At 40.6% G+C, this 19,852-nt stretch overlaps 1 protein-coding gene across 8 annotated transcripts in view; it reads right to left on the bottom strand.

The window, feature by feature from the left end:
- Window positions 1-19,852, bottom strand: part of GBF1 (golgi brefeldin A resistant guanine nucleotide exchange factor 1) — a 187,512-nt gene that overhangs the window by 60,569 nt on the left and 107,091 nt on the right. For 4 of the 8 annotated variants that reach the window (XM_075841616.1, XM_075841614.1, XM_075841615.1 and 1 more), the window contains exons 4-9: window positions 18,963-19,094; window positions 18,155-18,273; window positions 17,524-17,632; window positions 13,898-13,958; window positions 9,138-9,192; window positions 2,447-2,482 (exon numbers count right to left, since the gene is read on the bottom strand). In XM_075841616.1, the coding sequence (XP_075697731.1) occupies window positions 2,447-2,482; window positions 9,138-9,192; window positions 13,898-13,958; window positions 17,524-17,632; window positions 18,155-18,273; window positions 18,963-19,094 (512 nt within the window). Of the gene's footprint in view, window positions 1-2,446; window positions 2,483-6,338; window positions 6,414-9,137; window positions 9,193-13,897; window positions 13,959-17,523; window positions 17,633-18,154; window positions 18,274-18,962; window positions 19,095-19,852 lie in introns of all 8 variants that reach the window. The other 4 variants (XM_075841619.1, XM_075841620.1, XM_075841617.1 and 1 more) reach the window with 2 other exon arrangements.

Raw genomic sequence — 19,852 nt, forward strand, 5'->3', positions numbered from 1 at the left:
AGCCCAATCTTCTACAAGCCAAAATTTTTTATTCCTAGTGGGCTTGACAGGGCAGAACCCAGCTCCAATAGGGCACAGATGTGATCTGTGACTACTGTTTAGCTACAGTGCTTACATGGAGTCTGCAATCCACCTCCTGCATCATCATTGGCTCAGACTGCTGTTCTCTGCCTCCCCACTACAGCTCTGTCTCTTCAGATTTGCTGCTGTTTATCACATGATCACCAGGAAGTCAGTGCATGGTGAGTCAAATATTTAGCAAAGGCACGATTATCTAGTACATACTACTCAGTGAGAAAAAGATGATCATGTACTTTACACATATACCCTTAATAAGGGGTAGCCTGGAAAGTCGCTTTAATACCATCAGACAATCCAGAAATTCTGATCATCTAACATTTATTTCTGGCAAAGAACGGTGTTGTAATCATGAATTTCACTATTAGGCCCTGTTCACATCACTATTGCCCTATGTTTACGGTGTGTCCTTTTGGCATCTGTCGAGCTGTTATACGTCAGCGTTATTTTTTATTTATTTTTTTCGTTTTGAGGAGTGGAATAGTGAAGTAGGTCAAACTATTGCATACAACGGGATCCCGCAAAAAAATTTATACTGCACAGTATACTTTTTTTTTTCTTTTAGCCTGGATGCCTATGGGTGACTTATGCCTCTGTATGGCATATGTCATAGGCATCTGTTTAACATATACATCATGAGCTTTTCAAAAACTTTTCCTGACATATGTTAAATGGATACCATAATAGTCCATAGGTGACTGGGGCATCGGCTATAATGGTATCCGTTTGATGTATACATCATATAAAGGGTCATAAGAGTTCATAACGTTTATTTTTATAGACTGTGGGTTAAGGATACTACTGTTAGGCATCCATCACAGTCTACATTAAAGTATACAATGGGAGCTTTTCACCCGGCAAAAAACGTGATGTGAATGGGGCCTTACACTAAACTGAGAGAACCATGCAATGTTAAAGAGTGGCATATTTTGTGTAAGTAGCCTGTCTTTCTTGAGGAACGGTACCCTTACAAAATCAACTTAAAGGGGTTGTCCAGGCTGGCGGATATTTTTTATACTAATGACCAATCCAATAGCATATGATCGGTGGGGTCCGACACCTGGACCCCCAAAAATCAGATGGTCCGGCAGCCTCCGGAAGCTATGCAGGAGTCGGTGCCGGAAGCAGATGGCTCTGACCACTGTATAGCGGCCGTGCTGCAGTACTTAATACATAGGTATTCTTTTCTTAAAGGGGTTGACCAGAAAGGAGGCGGTTTTTCATACTGATGACCTATCCACAGGATAGGTCATCAGTATATGATCGGTGGCGGTCCAACACTCAGACATCGCACCGATGAGCTGTTCTGGCTGCCTCTGGACACCAGCAGTTATGCAGTGGTTGGTGCCGGAAGCAAATGGCTCCAGTCACTGTATAGCAGCCATGCTGGGTTACTGCAGCACGGCGCTATACTATGACTGAAGCGATCTGCTTCCGGCACGGACCACTGCATAACTTCTGGAGCCCAAAGGCAACTTGAACAGCTGAACAGTGAATAGTCCTTCTGTTGGACCCCCGCAGATCATTTATTGATGGATAGGTCATCCGTATAAAAACCGGACGCCAGCCCGGACAACCCTTTAATACACTTTCCTGTGGTCATCCAAAATATATTATAATAATCCGGCATCTATCATGTTCGGCTAATGGCAGTAGGGCTTTACTTTATACATAGGCTATAATAAAGGGTTTTGGTCCCATGCTAAATAGAATAAACTGGACTATGCCAAAATTTAAAATGCATTTATCATTACAATTTGTTGGACTGTATAGCTAATAAACCACCTATATATCACAAAGGCCTTTAAATCCACAACACTATCAAAGTGAATTAAAAGGCCTATTAGGACATATGGACTTCAAACTGGGGTGTGTCCTACTCGTGACTCTTCATCTATGAGACCTGGCTTATCCATGCATCGTCATGTAATACTATATTTCACTTGCAGCTTGGACCGTAGGGGAAATGTATAGTGAATGTGGCTTCCTCCGGCAATAACAGCGGATCAGCCGAGGTTAGTGTAGCCGATCCAAAAACGATCAGCTGATCTCTTTGTGAGACAAACCCTTTAACCGTTCTACCATTTCAAGTAGTACAATTTTGTCTAAAATAGTTATTTCCATATGTCAGACACACTCAAGAGCACCCAATCGAACATTGAACCACATTTAACAATCAGCATGTAATATTTCACCCCAACTCATGCCATACAGTATTTAAACGTATTTGCGGATTGAAATGATTATTACAGTTGCAGGTCAATAAAAGGAAACCTTAAATATACTGTATACAGTAATAAGTGTTTAGGAATTCACAGAAACGCACTGTTATGAGGGAGGGGAGATGGTAGTTTACAAGCCTCCTTACCTGTACTCGTTTGTTTTTCCAAAAGATATTGTAAGCCTCAAGAAAAAATGGCACGAGCCATAATTAGTAATTGATGTAAAGAGCCTATATCTAAACATTCGGATTGCAGACAGGGGACTAGTTGACACACCAAGACGTGTAGGTTAGGGCACAACAACATGCACACTTTAGAAGGGCACGCCATGGTTCCAAATGTATTCAATTGTGTGGTAACAAAAGTTTTCCTAAGCCCTACCCCAAATCTTCCATTTTAGGATCAATGTATGTAAATGCCGTATTCCTTACTATGTTCTTCTATGCTGACCACAAACTATAGTATTTCCTTTTGTGAGAATGGGAGGTATATATATAACACATCAAACAGGTCTCTTTAAAGAGGCTCTGTCACCAGATTCTCAAATCCCTATCTCCTATTGCATGTGATCGGCGCTGCAATGTAGAGAACAGTAACGTTTTGTTTTTTTTTTAAACTTTCATTTTTGGCCAAGTTATGAGCTATTTTACATATATATATATATATATATATATATATATGCAAATGAGCTTTGAAATGGACAACTGGGCGTGTTTTTTTTCGTATGTCCAACTGGGCGTGTATTGTGTTTTTAACTGGGCGTGTTTACGTGTATGACGCTGACCAATCAGTGACCAGTCAGCGTCATACACTCCTCTCCATTCATTTACACAGCACATAGTTTTCTTACTAGAACGATGTGCAGCCACATACACAAGTGTCCTGATAATGAATACACATGACCTCCAGCCTGGAAGTCATGTGTATTCAGAATCCTGACACTTCTGAATCCTGTGAGATTTCCAGCAAGGGAAACGAAATCTCGTTTACCTCGTAATCTCGCGAGATTACGCGTGGCTTGCTGTAATCTCACAGAAAAGATTCAGAAGTGTCAGGATTCTGAATACACATGACTTCCAGGCTGGAGGTCATGTGTATTCATTATCAGGACACTTGTGTATGTGGCTGCACATCGTTCTAGTAAGAACACTATGTGCTGCGTAAATGAATGGAGAGGAGTGTATGACGCTGACTGGTCACTGATTGGTCAGCGTCATACACGTAAACACGCCCAGTTAAAAACACAATACACGCCCAGTTGGACATACGAAAAAAAAACACGCCCAGTTGTCCATTTCAAAGCTCATTTGCATATATATAAAATAGCTCATAACTTGGCCAAAAATGAACGTTTTTTTAAAAAAAAAACACGTTACTGTTCTCTACATTGCAGCGCCGATCACATGCAATAGGAGTTAGGGATTTGAGAATCTGGTGACAGAGCCTCTTTAATACACAGGATATCTTCAAATTTTAACGCCCTACCCAAGAACTGGAGCAGAAAAATAAACCTGCTGAACAATCTTTAATTTCGTGCCTAATATACATCAAGCCTACTCAATCCATACATGCCAGAGCTGTCCCTCGTTCATTTTCACCATCCTCTCTGACATACAGAGCTTAGGTAGGATGAACAGATATTCTGCTCCCAATTGTGGGCCAATGAATCTGCAAAGTTGCCTCAGTATGTGAAGTTTAGTATCTAATGTGGGGAAAAAAATGAATCTGATACTTGTCAATTATAAAAAAAAGGATAGACATACAGAGATTTCGGATGCCATTAACTATCATTTCCCTGAAAGAGGCTCTGTCACCACATTATAAGTGCCCTATCTCCTACATAAGGTGATCGGCTCTGTAATGTAGATTACAGCAGTGCTTTTTATTTAGAAAAACGATCTATTTTCACCAAGTTATGAGCGATTTTAGCTTTATGCTAATGACTTTCTTAATGCCCAACTGGGTGTGTTTTTACTTTTGACCAACGGTGTTGTACAGAGGAGTGTATGACGCTGACCAATCAGTGTCATACACTTCTCTCCATTCATGTAATCAGCACATAGTGATCCTGATTTGTTTACTATGTGCTGTCACATACTCACTCATTAACGTTACTGAAGTGTCTTGACAGTGAATAGACATCACCTCCAGCCAGGACGGGATGTCTATTCACAATCCCGACACTTCGGTAACGTTTGTGTGGTACTTACAGCAAAGCAAGCGTAATCTCGCGAGATCACGCTGTAAATGACAGTTTACAGCGAGATTACGCTTTGCTGTGCTATAAGTCCCACACAAACGTTACCAAAGTGACGGGATTGTGAATAGACATCCCGTCCTGGCTGGAGGTGATGTCTATTCACGGTCAAGACGCTTCAGTAACGTTAATATGTAAGTAAGTGACTGCAGGTACTAATCTAGCTAGATCCCTATGTGCTGTGTAAATTAATGGAGAGAAGTGTATGACGCTGATTGGTCAGAGTCAAACACTCCTCTTTACAACGCCCACATGGTCAAAAGTAAAAACACGCCCAGTTGGGCATTAAGAAAGTAATTAGCATAAAGCTAAAATCGCTCATAACTAGGTGAAAATAGATTGTTTTTCTAAATAAAAGGCACTGCTGTCACCTACATTATAGTACCTATCTCCTTATGTAGGAGATAGGGCACTTATAATGTGGTGACAGAGCCTCTTTAAATTCTGACCAATGAAAACAAAAGATGCATCTTGATATACTACTTGTGAACAAATAGCAGATTAAACTGCATTATCAGCAATTTTCTCATATATTGTCATTATAAAAATGACAGCCTATAGTTTCAAAATTGGACACAGGCTGCAAAAGTCACAAAGAAGCCAACAGCTGGTTTAGGAGCTAGTCCTGCTTTACTTCAGATCTAGTATCCCCATATACACTAGAAAGTAGCAAATGAAAGCAATTTTTAAACAGCTGTATACGAGTACCTGTAGAACTCTTAAAGGGGTTGCCCTATTAGGACAATCACTATCTAAATGCTTAATTAAGCAATTAATTAACGGCATAAAAAATATCAGAGGACCGAGGGGGACAAATGTTGCCCCGATTGGGACAACCTCTATTATCCAGAGCCGCTAAAGAGTGGCTCCCACCTGGAGGGCTTGACACACAAAAATGGGCACCATGTAATATTACAGCAGTGCAATGACTCACAACCTACATACGCAGAAACCCCACGTGATTAGCGGATATCGCTGGGCCCACTGAATTTTATTGAAATATTGCAACAGACAAATCCAAGCAACTTTTCCTTACAGGGTGAAAGGGACATACTTATTGTAGTACATACATCTTATGTTTCCCTTAAACTGAAATGGGTTGTGAGGATGCAACAATAGAGGAATTATTTAGAAATCCACATAACAAACATAGAACATACACTTCTTCATGAGATAAACTGAAGTCCATGTCTTATTTGTAGACTATAGACGGACGTCATTTACAGCTTTCCCTAAAAAACGCGTGGACCCCAAATTATGACAGACTTGAAAAGTCTTCCGCTGCTCTGCTCTCTTTTGCTATTGCTTGTGCTGCCACAGAATAGTGTATAACATTATATTGGCGAGTTGCTGATTTGATCGGATTTGCTTTTACTTTACGTAGCTACAAACCAGAACAACTTGCGGAGAAATCAATCAATCTGGCCAAAGAAAGATTACATGTACAGCATTGATGACAATGCACATGCCCCCCCCCCCCTTTATAAAAGATAGGATCCAATACATATGGAAGCAGGACCGATTCATCAATGTCAATTTGGCAACCACATTCCAAATGTAACAGTTACAAAGTGACCATCTAGATCTCAAGTGTGTAAGTCAAAACACAGCAAAGCCCCCTTTGCCTCATGCATCCACCAAAATAGCCATGCTAACGGGTTACAATGAGGATGGAAGGAAAGCAAACAGGCTGCAAGAAAAAAAATAGTTTCCTGTGTCTTAGTTGCACACCATACAGATAAGAACGGAAGAGAGACCTTTAAGCTCTTAAAAAGTAGTACCCTCTCTAACTGGTTCACGTTTTTGGACTGTTCACCACTACTAGTGTCCAGTTTGCAGAGAAGACATGAGGAGATCTGCAGAAAACAGGTAAATGTATGAATGAAAAAAATAAAAAACACACAAAAAGGTAAACACAGAAAGTTCTAAATAGTAGACGGAGGAATGTAGGAAATATGGTGGCAAGTAATACGATCGGTAATTGGAGTAGCTTTATTACAGCAACAATATATTGTCTGAAGATATCCTGGCAATGACCGATGAAGGTATAAATAGTCCCGGTAAATGGTTAATGTAGGCTGAAAGCCAAGAACAATGTAAAAGAAAATAATCACCTGTCCAGAGATAAATTGTGAAAAGTGAAGTTAAAACAAAAGTACATTTTGAGCACCCAAAACAAAATGTTATGATTTATGAGCAGTCTGGGGCATAGTCCACATATAAAGGTTATCCACGCATCCATACATCTGTTAGGGTACGTGCAGACATTGTAAACTTGTTGCAGACTCCCCAACAAAAGTCTGCAACATCTTTACAGTACAATGCTAGTAAAAAGGGCTTCAAAACCAAACCCATTTACACGTAGGAATTTTTTTACACTGCAGATTTGGGGTCGTATCGTAGTATGCCAAATCCACAGCATGCCTATTATTCAATGCAACGGGTTATAACCAATGCAAATCTGCTGCTTAATCTGTAACACATGAAGATTTTGCAACATACTCGTGTCAAAATCCATGGTGGAAAATATCTGCGGCATCTAAACTTACACGAGACCAAATATTGAAAAATATATTAGAAACGTTCATGGAAAAAAAAAAAACAGTAACGTCACATTTACATAGGGCAGATTTGATGCGGTTTTATTGTTAACTAAAACCAGGACTGTCTACAGACTTCCACTGCATGGAGTACGTTCCAGCGTATAAGTAATGAGCTTTACAGTGGCTTTTCATGACGTATACATTAAAACTGATGCCATAATAGCCTAAGGGTAATGGATGCCAGTGACAGATGCCTAAGGCTACATTCACACGACAGTAAAAAACTGCCGTATGTGGGCACTGGCACTTCATATGTGGACACGGTCAGGTTATATCTGGGCACTGTGGTACTATGTGGGCAGGGTGGCACTATCACTAGTGGGCACTGTGGCACTTTTTTGGACACTGGCCCTATGTGGGCATTATCTACAGGGGCCACTGAGGCACTATCTACAGGGACATTCCAGCACCACCCACATGGGCTCTGTGGTGTTTTAAGGGGGTTGGGACAAACAAAAAAACCTGACAGATGAAATCCATCCTGGCATCCATCACCCATAAGCTATATGATGATATGTTAAATAGAAGAGAGGAACTGACAATTATAGAGATACTAAATACATTGACGATGCAAATAATATAACCATGGATTAGCTAGAAGACCAGTAAATCTAATCTAAATTCTTCCGTTTAGAAGCGTCAGGTCACCAAGGCCACCTGGCTGGTCGTCTTGTGTAGAATTAGATCACTTTTATAATATTTTCTCTAATATATCTTGATTCTCTGTTTATAAAACCGGAGAATCTACACGCCCAACAATAACATATATACATTTAGGGCTCATTCAGACTAGCATAAAACTTGTCCGTGTGCAGTGCGTGAAAATCACGCACAGCACACGGACCCACTGATTTCAATGGGGCCATTCACGCATGCAGGAGTTTTCACGCTGCGTGTGTCCGTTGCGTGAATCTCACTGCATGTCCTATATTGGTGCGTTTTTCACGGACCTATGCGCTCATTGAAATCAATGGGTGCGTGAAAAACATACGCCACTCGCAAAGCACGGATGCAATAACGCAACGCACATGGACCAGACTTACGCGCGTATTTCACACGCGTGAATCGGACAAGTTCGTGTGAATGTAGCCTTAGGTCGGGTTCACACGTAGCGCAAATACTGCAGATGATTCCGCAATGGATTTAGTTGCAGAAAATCTGCAGCATAATGCAGTAGCAGAGGAGAGGATGAGATTTGAACAAATCTTATCCACACGCAGCGTAAATAAACTCAGAAATAAACCTGCGCGGTGCGGTTCTTTAATCCGCAGCATGTAAATTGTATTTGTGTAATCGCTGCTTTTTTGTTGCAGGTTTTCCCCATTGAATTCAATGGGGAGGTAAAACCCGCAACAAATAGAGGACATCAATAATAACAGCCACACACATGCTACCGCAGCAAATAACGTGTAACTGGCCTGGTAGGATACAAAAAGTGTCCATACAGTAATATTGGTAGTAGTGGGCAAAATCAGGGAGCAGGAGCTAGAACATGAGATAACTAAAAAATATGTACCCTCTTACACTGGGGAACGGGATTCTGCACACTGCAACAATCTGGGTACAGAGAGCGCTCCGCATATAGAAGAATAATGGGAATGCAATCGGAAAAGTGTTATTGTGATCACGTGACCGCTCGCTCGATGCCCGTCTTCAGAACAGAGATCTACCGGGAAAAGTATCTGAAGCACAGAGGACCTGACAGAGGGCAAGCAAGATAAAAATAAGTGGCTAAAACTTAGAAACTCATGGGTAGTAGAATTGTATCATCGAGGTTCCTGGGCAAACCACTGTAGTTTACATAAAATATTATTTTGATTTTTTTTCTGTGTAATCACAAAAAAATAACACTTCAATGAAGGGGCAAAGAAAGGTTTAAAAATACAACATGAAAACTAAGTACTACAAAGTACACCATGGAAGGCATGCAAACTAGACAACCAGACCAAAAGGCTAAGAAAAACAAGGTTTAAATACCTTTTTCATATTCGTTCCCATGTAACTTTTCGGTTCTTCCTTAAATTGAGGTAATCTGGAAGAGGTTGTAATGTAATATATGCGGTTATATCTGCAACATTCAGAGGTACACACAAATACATTCGTATATTACATAGTTAATACACATATGAGCATTAATGAGAAATGTCATTATTAGGTCTTTCTTTAGATAGGTTTGTCCTTCAATGCTAATTAAAAATCAGTTTAAGGGAATAAGGACAACAAAGTGAAATATCAGCTTCTAGCGGTATCAGTCTGGCATTTTGCACCAGTGAGAACGTCACTTATATTATGATTTGGAGCTCGTGGTCGTGACACACAGAGATAATTGAGTTTTGAAGGTCAGTGTTTTGCAGTTGCAATTTCACGTTTTTACCTGCCTGATTTGTAATGGCATATCATTAATGGAAAACATGATTTTTTGAATGCCAGGTCTGACTTATTTTTGTCCTTTGGCTGCAATCGCAATATAAGGATTTGTCTTGAAAATACATTGAGAAAATTTAAAAGGTAACAAACCATACAAATGGTTTATGAAAAACTAAACCATGCACAAGAAAACTACCGATTTGCTGTTTGGCAACACCGTATATAGTTCCCATCCAGGGTTTTATTCCTATAAGCAACCCTTGTCGGATTCCAGAAAATCCACAAGTCCTACTAGACTAAGAAATAGGAGTGGAGTTATAGCAGGATGGGTAACTGCCCAACCAAGAGGCTTCAAGGAGAGAATATCTTGTTAACCACAATGTAACAAGAGTAAACACATAAGAAAGCAATAAAAACTTTGAATGAATTCTGAAGAATCTAGAAGAAGAAACGGTCTTCATAAAAGGTGGCTCTACACCTTAGAAAGCTGTCAGTTGACAGCTAGTCCTCCCAACCCTCAATACACATGCATGAATGCTTGGCTAAGCACGCACGTGTACTCAATGGGGAGAGGGGAATAAGCCGCTGCCAGACACCTGAACATGCCCTCAACAATCCAACATGCCCGATGCCCCGACATCTGCTGTCAGGGAGAGAGTGGGGTCACCGCCAAACACATTAGACGCCCAAAATATTCAGGTTAAGCCGGCCTTCATCTAATGTGTATGGGAACCTTTAGGACTCTTTGCACAAAACGATTATAAAACATCAAACAGAAAGATGAATGAAAACTTGGAATAGAATCTGTAATTGAACTAATTTCAACGCCAGAAATGTAGAACGTTGCTGTCCGGTGCTGCCGCACGATTCATACAAAGTCAAGAATTACCTATATTCTCTAAGCACTGGTTGAAAACTCAGTGAGGGACATCTTTCCACATACAATACATAGCACCCAGCATATAATGGACAATATTTAATTATATTCTAAATGAACATTTGAGTTACTAATATCTTCAGTTCGAATTACAAAAATGAAGAATTTACACCTTCAGCCACACTATAGCGGCTACCCGCCAAGCTTACAGCGCCACCCACGCAGGAAAAGCATTGACTAAAGTGCCTGAGGAAGGTCATGGTATTGACCGAAACGTCGCACTGTAAATAAATTATTTGTTTGGATAAATAACTCCATATTGGTGTGCATAGTACTTTTTTTCTCTATTGGATCGGGTTGGGCCCCAACTAATGCACCCACACCATTACCTAGTGCTATGCGAACCTTGTAACTAATTTACACCCTCGTCCTGAGACAGAACCCACTTATCTACCTTCTAACACCAGTTTAGAAGAGAATAAAACTCATAGATCAACATTTCTTCTTTGCTACAAATGTGGACTTCAAGACTCCTGCTACATCCTCCCCATATACCCGGTTTCCATCTTCATGGTGATTCTGGTCCCCAAGGATCCTGTATTCTGTATGAGAGCTTTGCGGCAATGTGAATATGAACCATGCAGGAAGTCTCTCGTACTGTATACGGGTTCTCAATGAAGATTCATGCATTTATAAGACAGCATGCAGAACGGATCACAAAAGGCCGACCTGCAGTATCTTTGTAACAAAGTATATCATCCTGATGATCGATATGGCGGGAAAATATCTATGCAGGTCCTTTTTTTTCTGCTAAACTTTTAACACCTTAATATTGTTGCTCCAAGATGAACCCTTTAACCATTCAGGCCACATTCTGTAGAAATTATTAACCATCTACAGATTTGTTTCCCCTTGACGTTCGTAGTGAATGAATGAATGAATGAATGCATAAGTGATGTTGTTGTTCTTAGTTTCGTAACATTCAGACTAAACATGACTTTTCACCTTTACAGTACAGAAGGCCAAGGTGATGCAGCTGGTGACTGTTTAGTTTGCTGGGTCACGCAAGATGCCACTTAAACTTTGCCTAACAAATTTCTAGTGAACGGTTGACAGCCACGCAAATTCTTCAAGCATACTATATTACCAATATCGACTTGGTGAACCTACAGTGCCTTGCAAAACTATTTACCCGCTTGGTGTTTTTCCTGTTTTGTTAAATTACGACCTTGAATTCAAATAGATCGTTGTGGGTTTGAATCATTTGATTTACACAACATGCCAACCACTTTGAAAGTGCAAAATATTTTTTACTATGCCAAGAACACAAAAAACATAGAACATTAATGTGAATAAGTATTCACCCCCTAAAAGTCTATACTTTGCGGAGCCGCCGTTTTCTGCAATTACAGATACAAGTCTCTTGGGGTATGTCTCTAATAGTTTAGTACATCTAGACACAGATATTTGACCAGTCTTCCAGGAAAAAACTGCTCCAACTCCTTCAAGTTAGATGGTTGTGTTGGAGAAGTCTTTAAGTCATGCCACAAATTCTCAATTGGATTGAGGTCTGGACTTTGACGGCCATTCCAAGACTTGAATGTTCCCCATTATACCACTCCAGTGTAACTTTAGCAGTATGTTTATGGCCATTGTCCTGCTGGAAGATGAACCTCTGCCCCAGTGTCGAATCTCGGACAGACTGACAGGTTTTCCTCAAGAATTTATTAACTGCCATCCATCATTCTTTCTATCCTAACCAGTTTTCCAGTCCCTGCCAATGAAAAGCATCCCCACCCATAATGCTGCCACCACCATATTTTACTGTAGGAATGGTGTTCTTGGGGTGATAGGAAGTGTTGGGTTTGCGCCACACATAGCGTTTCCCATGACGACTAAAAAGTTTAATTTGAGTCTCATCTAAGCAGAAAATCTTCTTCCACGTGTCTGGAGAGTCTCCCACGTGCTGTTTGGCGAACTCAAACTGTGTTTCCTTATGTTTTTCTTTAAGCAGTGACGTTTTTTCTGGCCACTCAACCATAAAACCCCACTCTGTGTAGTATATGGAATATATACTCCTATGGACATATATACTTCCATCTCTACTGTGTGTCTTTGGAGCTCCTTCAGGTGTTATCGATTGATTCTTTGTTGAATATCTGGATAATGCCCTCCTTGCCCGGTTTGTAAGTTTGGGTGGGCGGCCTTCTCTTGTCAGGTTTATAGTCGAACATCCCACGGAGCCCCATTAAAACCATTATAACAAAATGGAAAAATGATGACACAAAGTTAAGAATATTGTTGTATAACCCAACCCTGATCTATACTTCTCTACAACTTTGTCTCTAGCCTGTTTGGAAAGCTCCTTGGTCTTCATGTTGCTTAGTGGCGTTGTAGATTCAGGGGCCTGTCAGAACAGGTGTATTCATACTGACATCACGTGACACTTTGTTGAATAAGGTCCTCTGCGTGCAAACAAATTTTGTGACTTCTGAAGGCAATTGGTTTGACCAGACCTCGTTTAAAGGACATTACATTTACTGGGGTTTTTTTCTTTGTTTTTTAATTCCACTGGACAATTTGGATTATTTTTTCAGATCCATTAAATAAATTCAAAATTTTAAATCCATTTTAATTCCAGTTCGTAATGCAATAAAAACGCGACCACCACCAAGGTACTTTCGCAAAGCACTGTATATTTCATATTCTTTCTTGAAAAACAAAATTTACATTTGCATCGTTTCACGACAGAGCAATAAAAAAGCTGATTTGTACCTAGGAAAACAATGTAATCATTCCTTACTAAATTAGTGTAGAAGTTTATTTTTGGGTAAAACTCAAAAACAATGAAACCGGTAAAGCATTGTGGGACAATTGCTAATTTGATGTTATTTTGTTTCACATTTGAAGAATTAGGCACGGTTTACACCAGCGTCACGGCTTCAGTTTGTAACAGAGTCATGACATATTAAACCACATGGTAGTGTGTAAAGCAATGTGATGTAAAAAGTCCAAAGCAACCAAAATACCCTTTCATGACCTATTCATTGTATTTATTTTCCTCGCTGTCCCCATAGCCCAAACCCATCCTCTCTCATTTTCAGCTCTATTACATTTCTTATCAGTTGTTAAAATGTATCAATAAAATATAATGCCAAGGCAAGGCAGGCAAATATGTCAGTATAAATACATACAAGTGTTTGAAGAAAAATAACCATTTAAAAAATATATATTACAGATTAAAAAGGGTGGCCCAAAACCAAGAGCTGATCCCTATAATAGACTCATCTGGAGGTCAGCAAGTGAACCTTGAACTTGGGTTTAGCAGCATGTGCTCAAGGTCCTACAATTACTTTTATTTCCTTTTGTCCACATTCTAAGAAGACAGATGACTATCGGCATATCTTGCCCTGTGGACCCCATATAAGTGTAGAATATGCCAGTCCTCAGGGGGCCGTGTCAGCAAGGCACAGGCAAACACAAGAGGGTTTACCTTGAGAAGAGCAGCTGCACCATGTCGACAAGAGTGTGCTCTGCAGATTTTCTCAATAACTCTGCGAAGACAAAAACAAATAACACAGGTGTCATTACGTTGTGTGATATTATCAAGAGGCTTCTGCAAGCGGTCTCCCCTCCATTCTTTGTTTACAGAGGATTACGGCAAATTTATTAAAACCAGGCCAGTGTTCGGCCCTTGACTCATTGCGTGCCATGAGTGGAACACCAGATGGTGCTGTGGAGCCGATATAGCAATACAGACACTTAGGCACTGCCTGGGGGCATTATCCTAAATCTCAACCGTTAAAGAAAAACTACCAAAAGTGTTATATAAAAAGGCCCTTTTACTGTACATGAAAAACTGAACGTCTCACTTTCATCCTCAAGCCTGCTGCTCGCCTCTTGTCCTTATAATAACGCTTCTTGTACTGTGCTCTGCCAGGTCAGCGCTACTGCAGAGCCATTAAATGGATATAAATCCCCATCCACTTCTATGTCCACATAAATAAACACACACACATACTATCGCCAGTATTCCAAGTTACGACGTGGACATTGATGAATACTTTAATAATATTTATTGTATAACATTTCTGGGGTTTCTCCTTTAGGCTGGATTCACACATACAGATTTTTGTTTCCTTTAGGTGTTTTGCATGGCGTTTGTAGCAGTGTTTTTTGATGCGGCCAAATGTTACATTAAAAAGTCTATGGTGAAATAGAAGATGCACCACATACAACTGCAGTGGCGTTTGGCATTTTTTCTGCCATCTTTCGCTATTGGACATCAAAAACAGCAGACAAAAAAAAGAATGTATAAAATCACATTAAATAAATCACCAAAAACTACACAAAAAAACACACGCATTTTAACATGCATCTCTTTCATGCATCTCTTTCATGCAATTTAAAACAGGAAAATAAATCTGTGTGAAGGAGACCTGAGGCTGGATTCACAAACAGCGTTTTGCTGCGCTTCCTTGTGGTGTTCTTAAAGCTTGAATCACATATGTAATTTTTGTGGTAGTTTTAAAAAAAAAAAAAAAAAAAAAAAGAAAAAAAGGAGGATCTGTCACTAGTTTATTAATTCCCTATCCCTTTACTAATCTAATAGGCGCTATGCTGCTGATCACGACAGTAAGGATTAGTTTAAAAAAAAACTTATTTTCAAAGTTATGAGCATTCTTCTAGATTTATAAATGTGGCTCGAATAGCCAAATAGGAGGTGACTCTTTCTTTTTACTCTGGGCGGTGTAATGTTTTCTGTATGACGCTGTCCAATCAGCTTACAGCTTCTCCCCCTGATCATATAGTATACAGCTTTCATTCCCAACTGCGTTTTCAACTGGCGATATCTCCGGTTGTATCACAGCTAAATCTGCGATCATATGAAAGATTAGAATCTCCTCTTTCATATGCCACCAGAACCAAAAAGTTCTAGGTGGTCCACAGCCCAAGATATGGCTGTTTGAAGTGATCCCCCTTCCCTCCAGCCTCAGTCTCTCACACTGTGTGAAACACCTTCATGCTGATAGGACGGCGTCAGAGGCTGTGAGGTAGCGCCACCTCAGGAGAATCACTGGTGTTGACACCCAGTCGTCTAATAAAGGCTCATTTACATATTTAGAAAAAAGCTCATAATTTAAAATAAACTTTTTGGGACAATTTTCACTAGCATTATCAGTGTGACCGCGCCTATTAGATTAGCTGGGAGATAGGACATTACTAAGCTAGTGACAGATCCTCTTTAATCAAACACAGGAGTGGATCCAAAGAGAAGGAAAAGTGTAAAGGAAAGACGGATAGGTCTTATCTACTCCTGTGCTTGGCTCAGACTGGAATCACACATGCAGTTTTTGCAGCAGTTTTCTGACAGCATTTTTTAAGTGCGTTTTTTTTACAATTTTCTTTTGTGCAGCCGAATGCTACATTATAGTCTATAGTGAAACATAAAATGCACTTCATACACTGCATTTTAGTTTGTGGTTTTTTTTTTATAAACGCAGCATGCTTTGGGTGTTTTCCCAAATGCCCTTATAGAACTTCAAAAACGCCAGAAAAAAAAGCCTGTACAAAATGACACTTAATAAACCACACCAAAAAAAAGACCATAAACACTGGCCTTTAAGGCTATGTTAACACGGAGTATTTTGGGGGAGGAATATCTGCCTCAAAATTCCGTTTGGAACTTTGAGGCAGATTTTCCTCCCCCTGCACGCCGATTTTCGCCCGCGGCCATTGAGCGCCGTGGGCATAAAACAGCGCGAAATACGCTTTCTCTGCCTCCCATTGAAGTCAATGGGAGGTCAGAGGCGTTCTCGGGCCGTTTTTGCCGAGTTTTGCGACGCGGTTTCCGCATCAAAAAACTCGGCAAAATACTCCGTTTGAACATAGCCTTAAAATGCTTTTTTTTCCATGAATTTTATAATGCCAGAAAAAAAAAAACAACCTGAAAGGCTGGCAGGGTCCAGTGTTAACTAATCTGATTTGTATCCTACGACAAGGCCCACCGAAAGTTTAAAACATTATGATCAGCGAATGAGTTTAAACATGGCAGCGATTAGACAAAAAGCTTATTCGTCGATGGACTGGATCTTCTCTGCTGCCTAAAATGCATTGTTTGTCGGCAAAACATCTTCCCATGTAAACTGGGGATTTGGTGCATCTGAATACGGACAAACTAACTTATTAACAATCGTTCGTCCCCATACTCCCGATCCTTGCTCCACGTAAATGGAGCAAAAGAGCGCTGATCAACAGCCAGGAAATATGCTCGTGTAAAAAGACCCTTGGAGAAGATTTTGGGGTCTGCTGCTGCAAAGATTCTGCCATTTAATTATCTCTAGCACATTCAACGACAAGAAACACAGAACTAGAACATGCAGAAAACTCATGTGCAGGATTTATTTTTGAACCATATCTTGAAACTTTAAATAGAATATTTCTTAAAGGGGTATTCCCACTTCCAACATTTAAGGCATATCCACAGGATAAGCCATAAATGTCTGATAGTTGAAGGTCCCAGAGGTGAAGCCCCCACCTATCAGGGAAAATTAAGAGTTCCCTGCAGTGGCAGACTCAGATTTTGAAAAACAAGGGGAACATATACTGTTTTTTGCATGGGGCTCCTCTGCTGTCTAAGCATAGAGCACCTGTCTTATGTCTCTCTAACAACCCACAAGTCCCTTACGTATATTCTAATAGACAGTAGGATTCTGCTAGCGGTTTTTAAAGTGGCAGTGGGCCCCCTTACCATATGTGCTACCTATGCAGTTGCACAGGGGCCCAGTAGGTATGTCCACCCCTGGTTCCCCGTCAGAGGCCACATCCCGCCGCACGTGCCCGATTACCTCCCTCATTTAGTCTGGATCTGGCCTTCTCGCCTGGGGGTTGGGGAACCCAAATTCTCTAAATAGGAGAGTGTCACGGAGGTGGAACCCACACCTATCAGACAATTATGGCATTTCATGGTTTCAGAAGCCAGAATCACAGCAATGAGCTAATCCCTGGGGACTTTCATTTGAGGCGAGATATTGAAATTAGGCATCCTGTTTAATGTCTACCCAACCCCACCATTCATGCCATCACTTTAATATGTCCTACTGTTTACAAAGTACTTACCGCTCAGTCTCATTTCAAAACATATACGGAAGCAGGACTGCATAATCTCACACACCGACTCATTGGTCAAATGAGCTCCTACGGGAGTAAGCAGCAAGGTGCGCAAAACCTGAAAATAGTTTAGGAAATCAAATAAGTTTGTACACAAAGAATAATGATGTGATTACGATTAGCAGAACATACAGGGGGCTGGTTACACACGATTCCCAAAAGTAAGAGGAAACCAGAGACAAATACACAGTGCATGAGGAGAGTGTTGTGTTATATTGTGATCAGACCAGTCAGTGCGTTCCTCATAGTAAACAGATCGCCTGCGCTTCCTTCTCTTTCAATTACACTGATCATTTTCAGCATTCCCTGCCCCCCCCCCCCCTTCCAGGACTTTTTCTGATGCAGCTTGACAAATGCTTGAAAATCAATTAATTGAAGCGTTTAATTATCTTTTATTTGAAAAAGCTTTTACTTCAGGTACATGAGACCCCTGTTTAAAAATAACATTAGGCGCAAATCTCTTCCAGAGTCAAAACATGCCCCGTGTCTCCGTGTAACAGGATACAAAGAGCTTAAAGCAATTCATCTAATTGCCCCTTGGATAAGGACAGAGGGGATGCTGTCCCCTCTCTCGAGTTACCTGCAGGATTTTCATCAGCACAACCTCGTCGCTGGCTGGGTCAGTGCCAACAAAGCGGGCGTGGGTAACTGCATCTGCCATGTTCTCAATTCCTTCAGCTGTACCATCGTGGACTGGATCTACAGAACAGAGACATCATACAACAGCAGCGTTGTCTGATTAAGCAGGAAAATCTTTTAAAACATATTGGAAAAGCCTTGCGAACTTTTTAATCTAACATTTTGATCCAGTATCTAGATAAACGGAATCAAACACAATCCGGAACATATTGTTATCGCCTACCTAGAAAGATACAATCGCTTGGTACTCACAACCGTAATTCAGACCCAATATCAGTTAAGGAAGTGATTGAAAACTTGACCATTTACGCTTTTCTTTATCAAGGTTACCCATCGTACCTACGCCATTTTCAGAAATGCCCACCTGGCAAGTTCTTCGTATGCATACATAGTATGAGATCAGCTTATTATTTTCTATAGGACTTGTCACTTAGAAATACAATTCTAGTGACACCATTTTTAGCATATTGTCCAGCAGAGGGCAGTAAGTGTATGCTATGGGAAGTTGGTTAGAATTTTATTCCTACATATTGCAAGTCAAAAGTAAAACTGAAATGAACAAATAGTTTGACTATGTGCAAAGAACGAACGAACGAACGAACGAACGAACGAGCGAACGAACGAGCGAACGAACGAACGAACGAACGAACGAACGAACGAACCTTATGTAAATGACTTTCCTTCAACCACAACACGGTCCGGAGCAATGGATTTCCACAACATCTAGATGTCATAACGTAGATCCTTACCTACTAGTGCATAGGACAGAAACTTGTTCACAGAGGTCAGGGCAAGTCCTGTAATGGGGCCAGTGGTATCTTCAGAACGAATAACCTCCAAGAAAGGCCGAAGAAATATATTGGGCTCAATTTCAGAAAGATCTGTAACAAAAGGAAAACCGACATTAACATGATGTGCTACATATGCAAAAAGGCAATGGAAATCCGCTCCCGAATCACTGACTTGCTGTATACTGTATGGTGTGGGATTGCGTTTAGACAAAGCACCCAATATGAACAAGCACAGCTGCAGTGTAAAGCATGGGAGGTTAACAGCACTGCAGCTCAAGTTGGAAATCAGACTTCCTTAGACAATGTACAATGTAGCTAAACCACAGTCACTGATTATAGCGGGGTCCTAACAAAAAGAGAAAAAAAACAAAACCTGACAATGCATAATCCCATTCACTTCTATGGGAGTTACAGAAACCATGCAGTTTAGCTACGCGGTTTCCAGATTCCTATCCTGCATCTATGCTCCGCCTGGATGCAGCAGATAGGGGCCGATTTAAGGTGGGATGGGGGGGGGGATGGGCTGTTGGTGTCAGGGGACCCCCCATTTGGGAGATAGATTTGAATGCCACCTCTGAGACCTGCACCTATCAGACATTTGTGGCATACACTTATTTGGACTCCTGAACATTAACTAATAAGTGACAGCATGCAGAATTCAGCATGTCTCCCTTCTTTAGACCTCCCACAAGCAGCGCAGAATAAATATCTGACCGGTCCGTTTTAAGGTAAATCTCGAATATATCCAACAAAACATCCAGCTTTATGAACTCCGCCAATTCGGTTTCCCTCTCCTGTGTGTCAATACAATACATGGCTTATATAGCATATATTTCAATGACTTTGTT

The sequence above is a fragment of the Rhinoderma darwinii genome, chromosome 11 (genome assembly GCF_050947455.1).
Source record: "Rhinoderma darwinii isolate aRhiDar2 chromosome 11, aRhiDar2.hap1, whole genome shotgun sequence".
Classification (NCBI taxonomy): domain Eukaryota; kingdom Metazoa; phylum Chordata; class Amphibia; order Anura; family Rhinodermatidae; genus Rhinoderma; species Rhinoderma darwinii.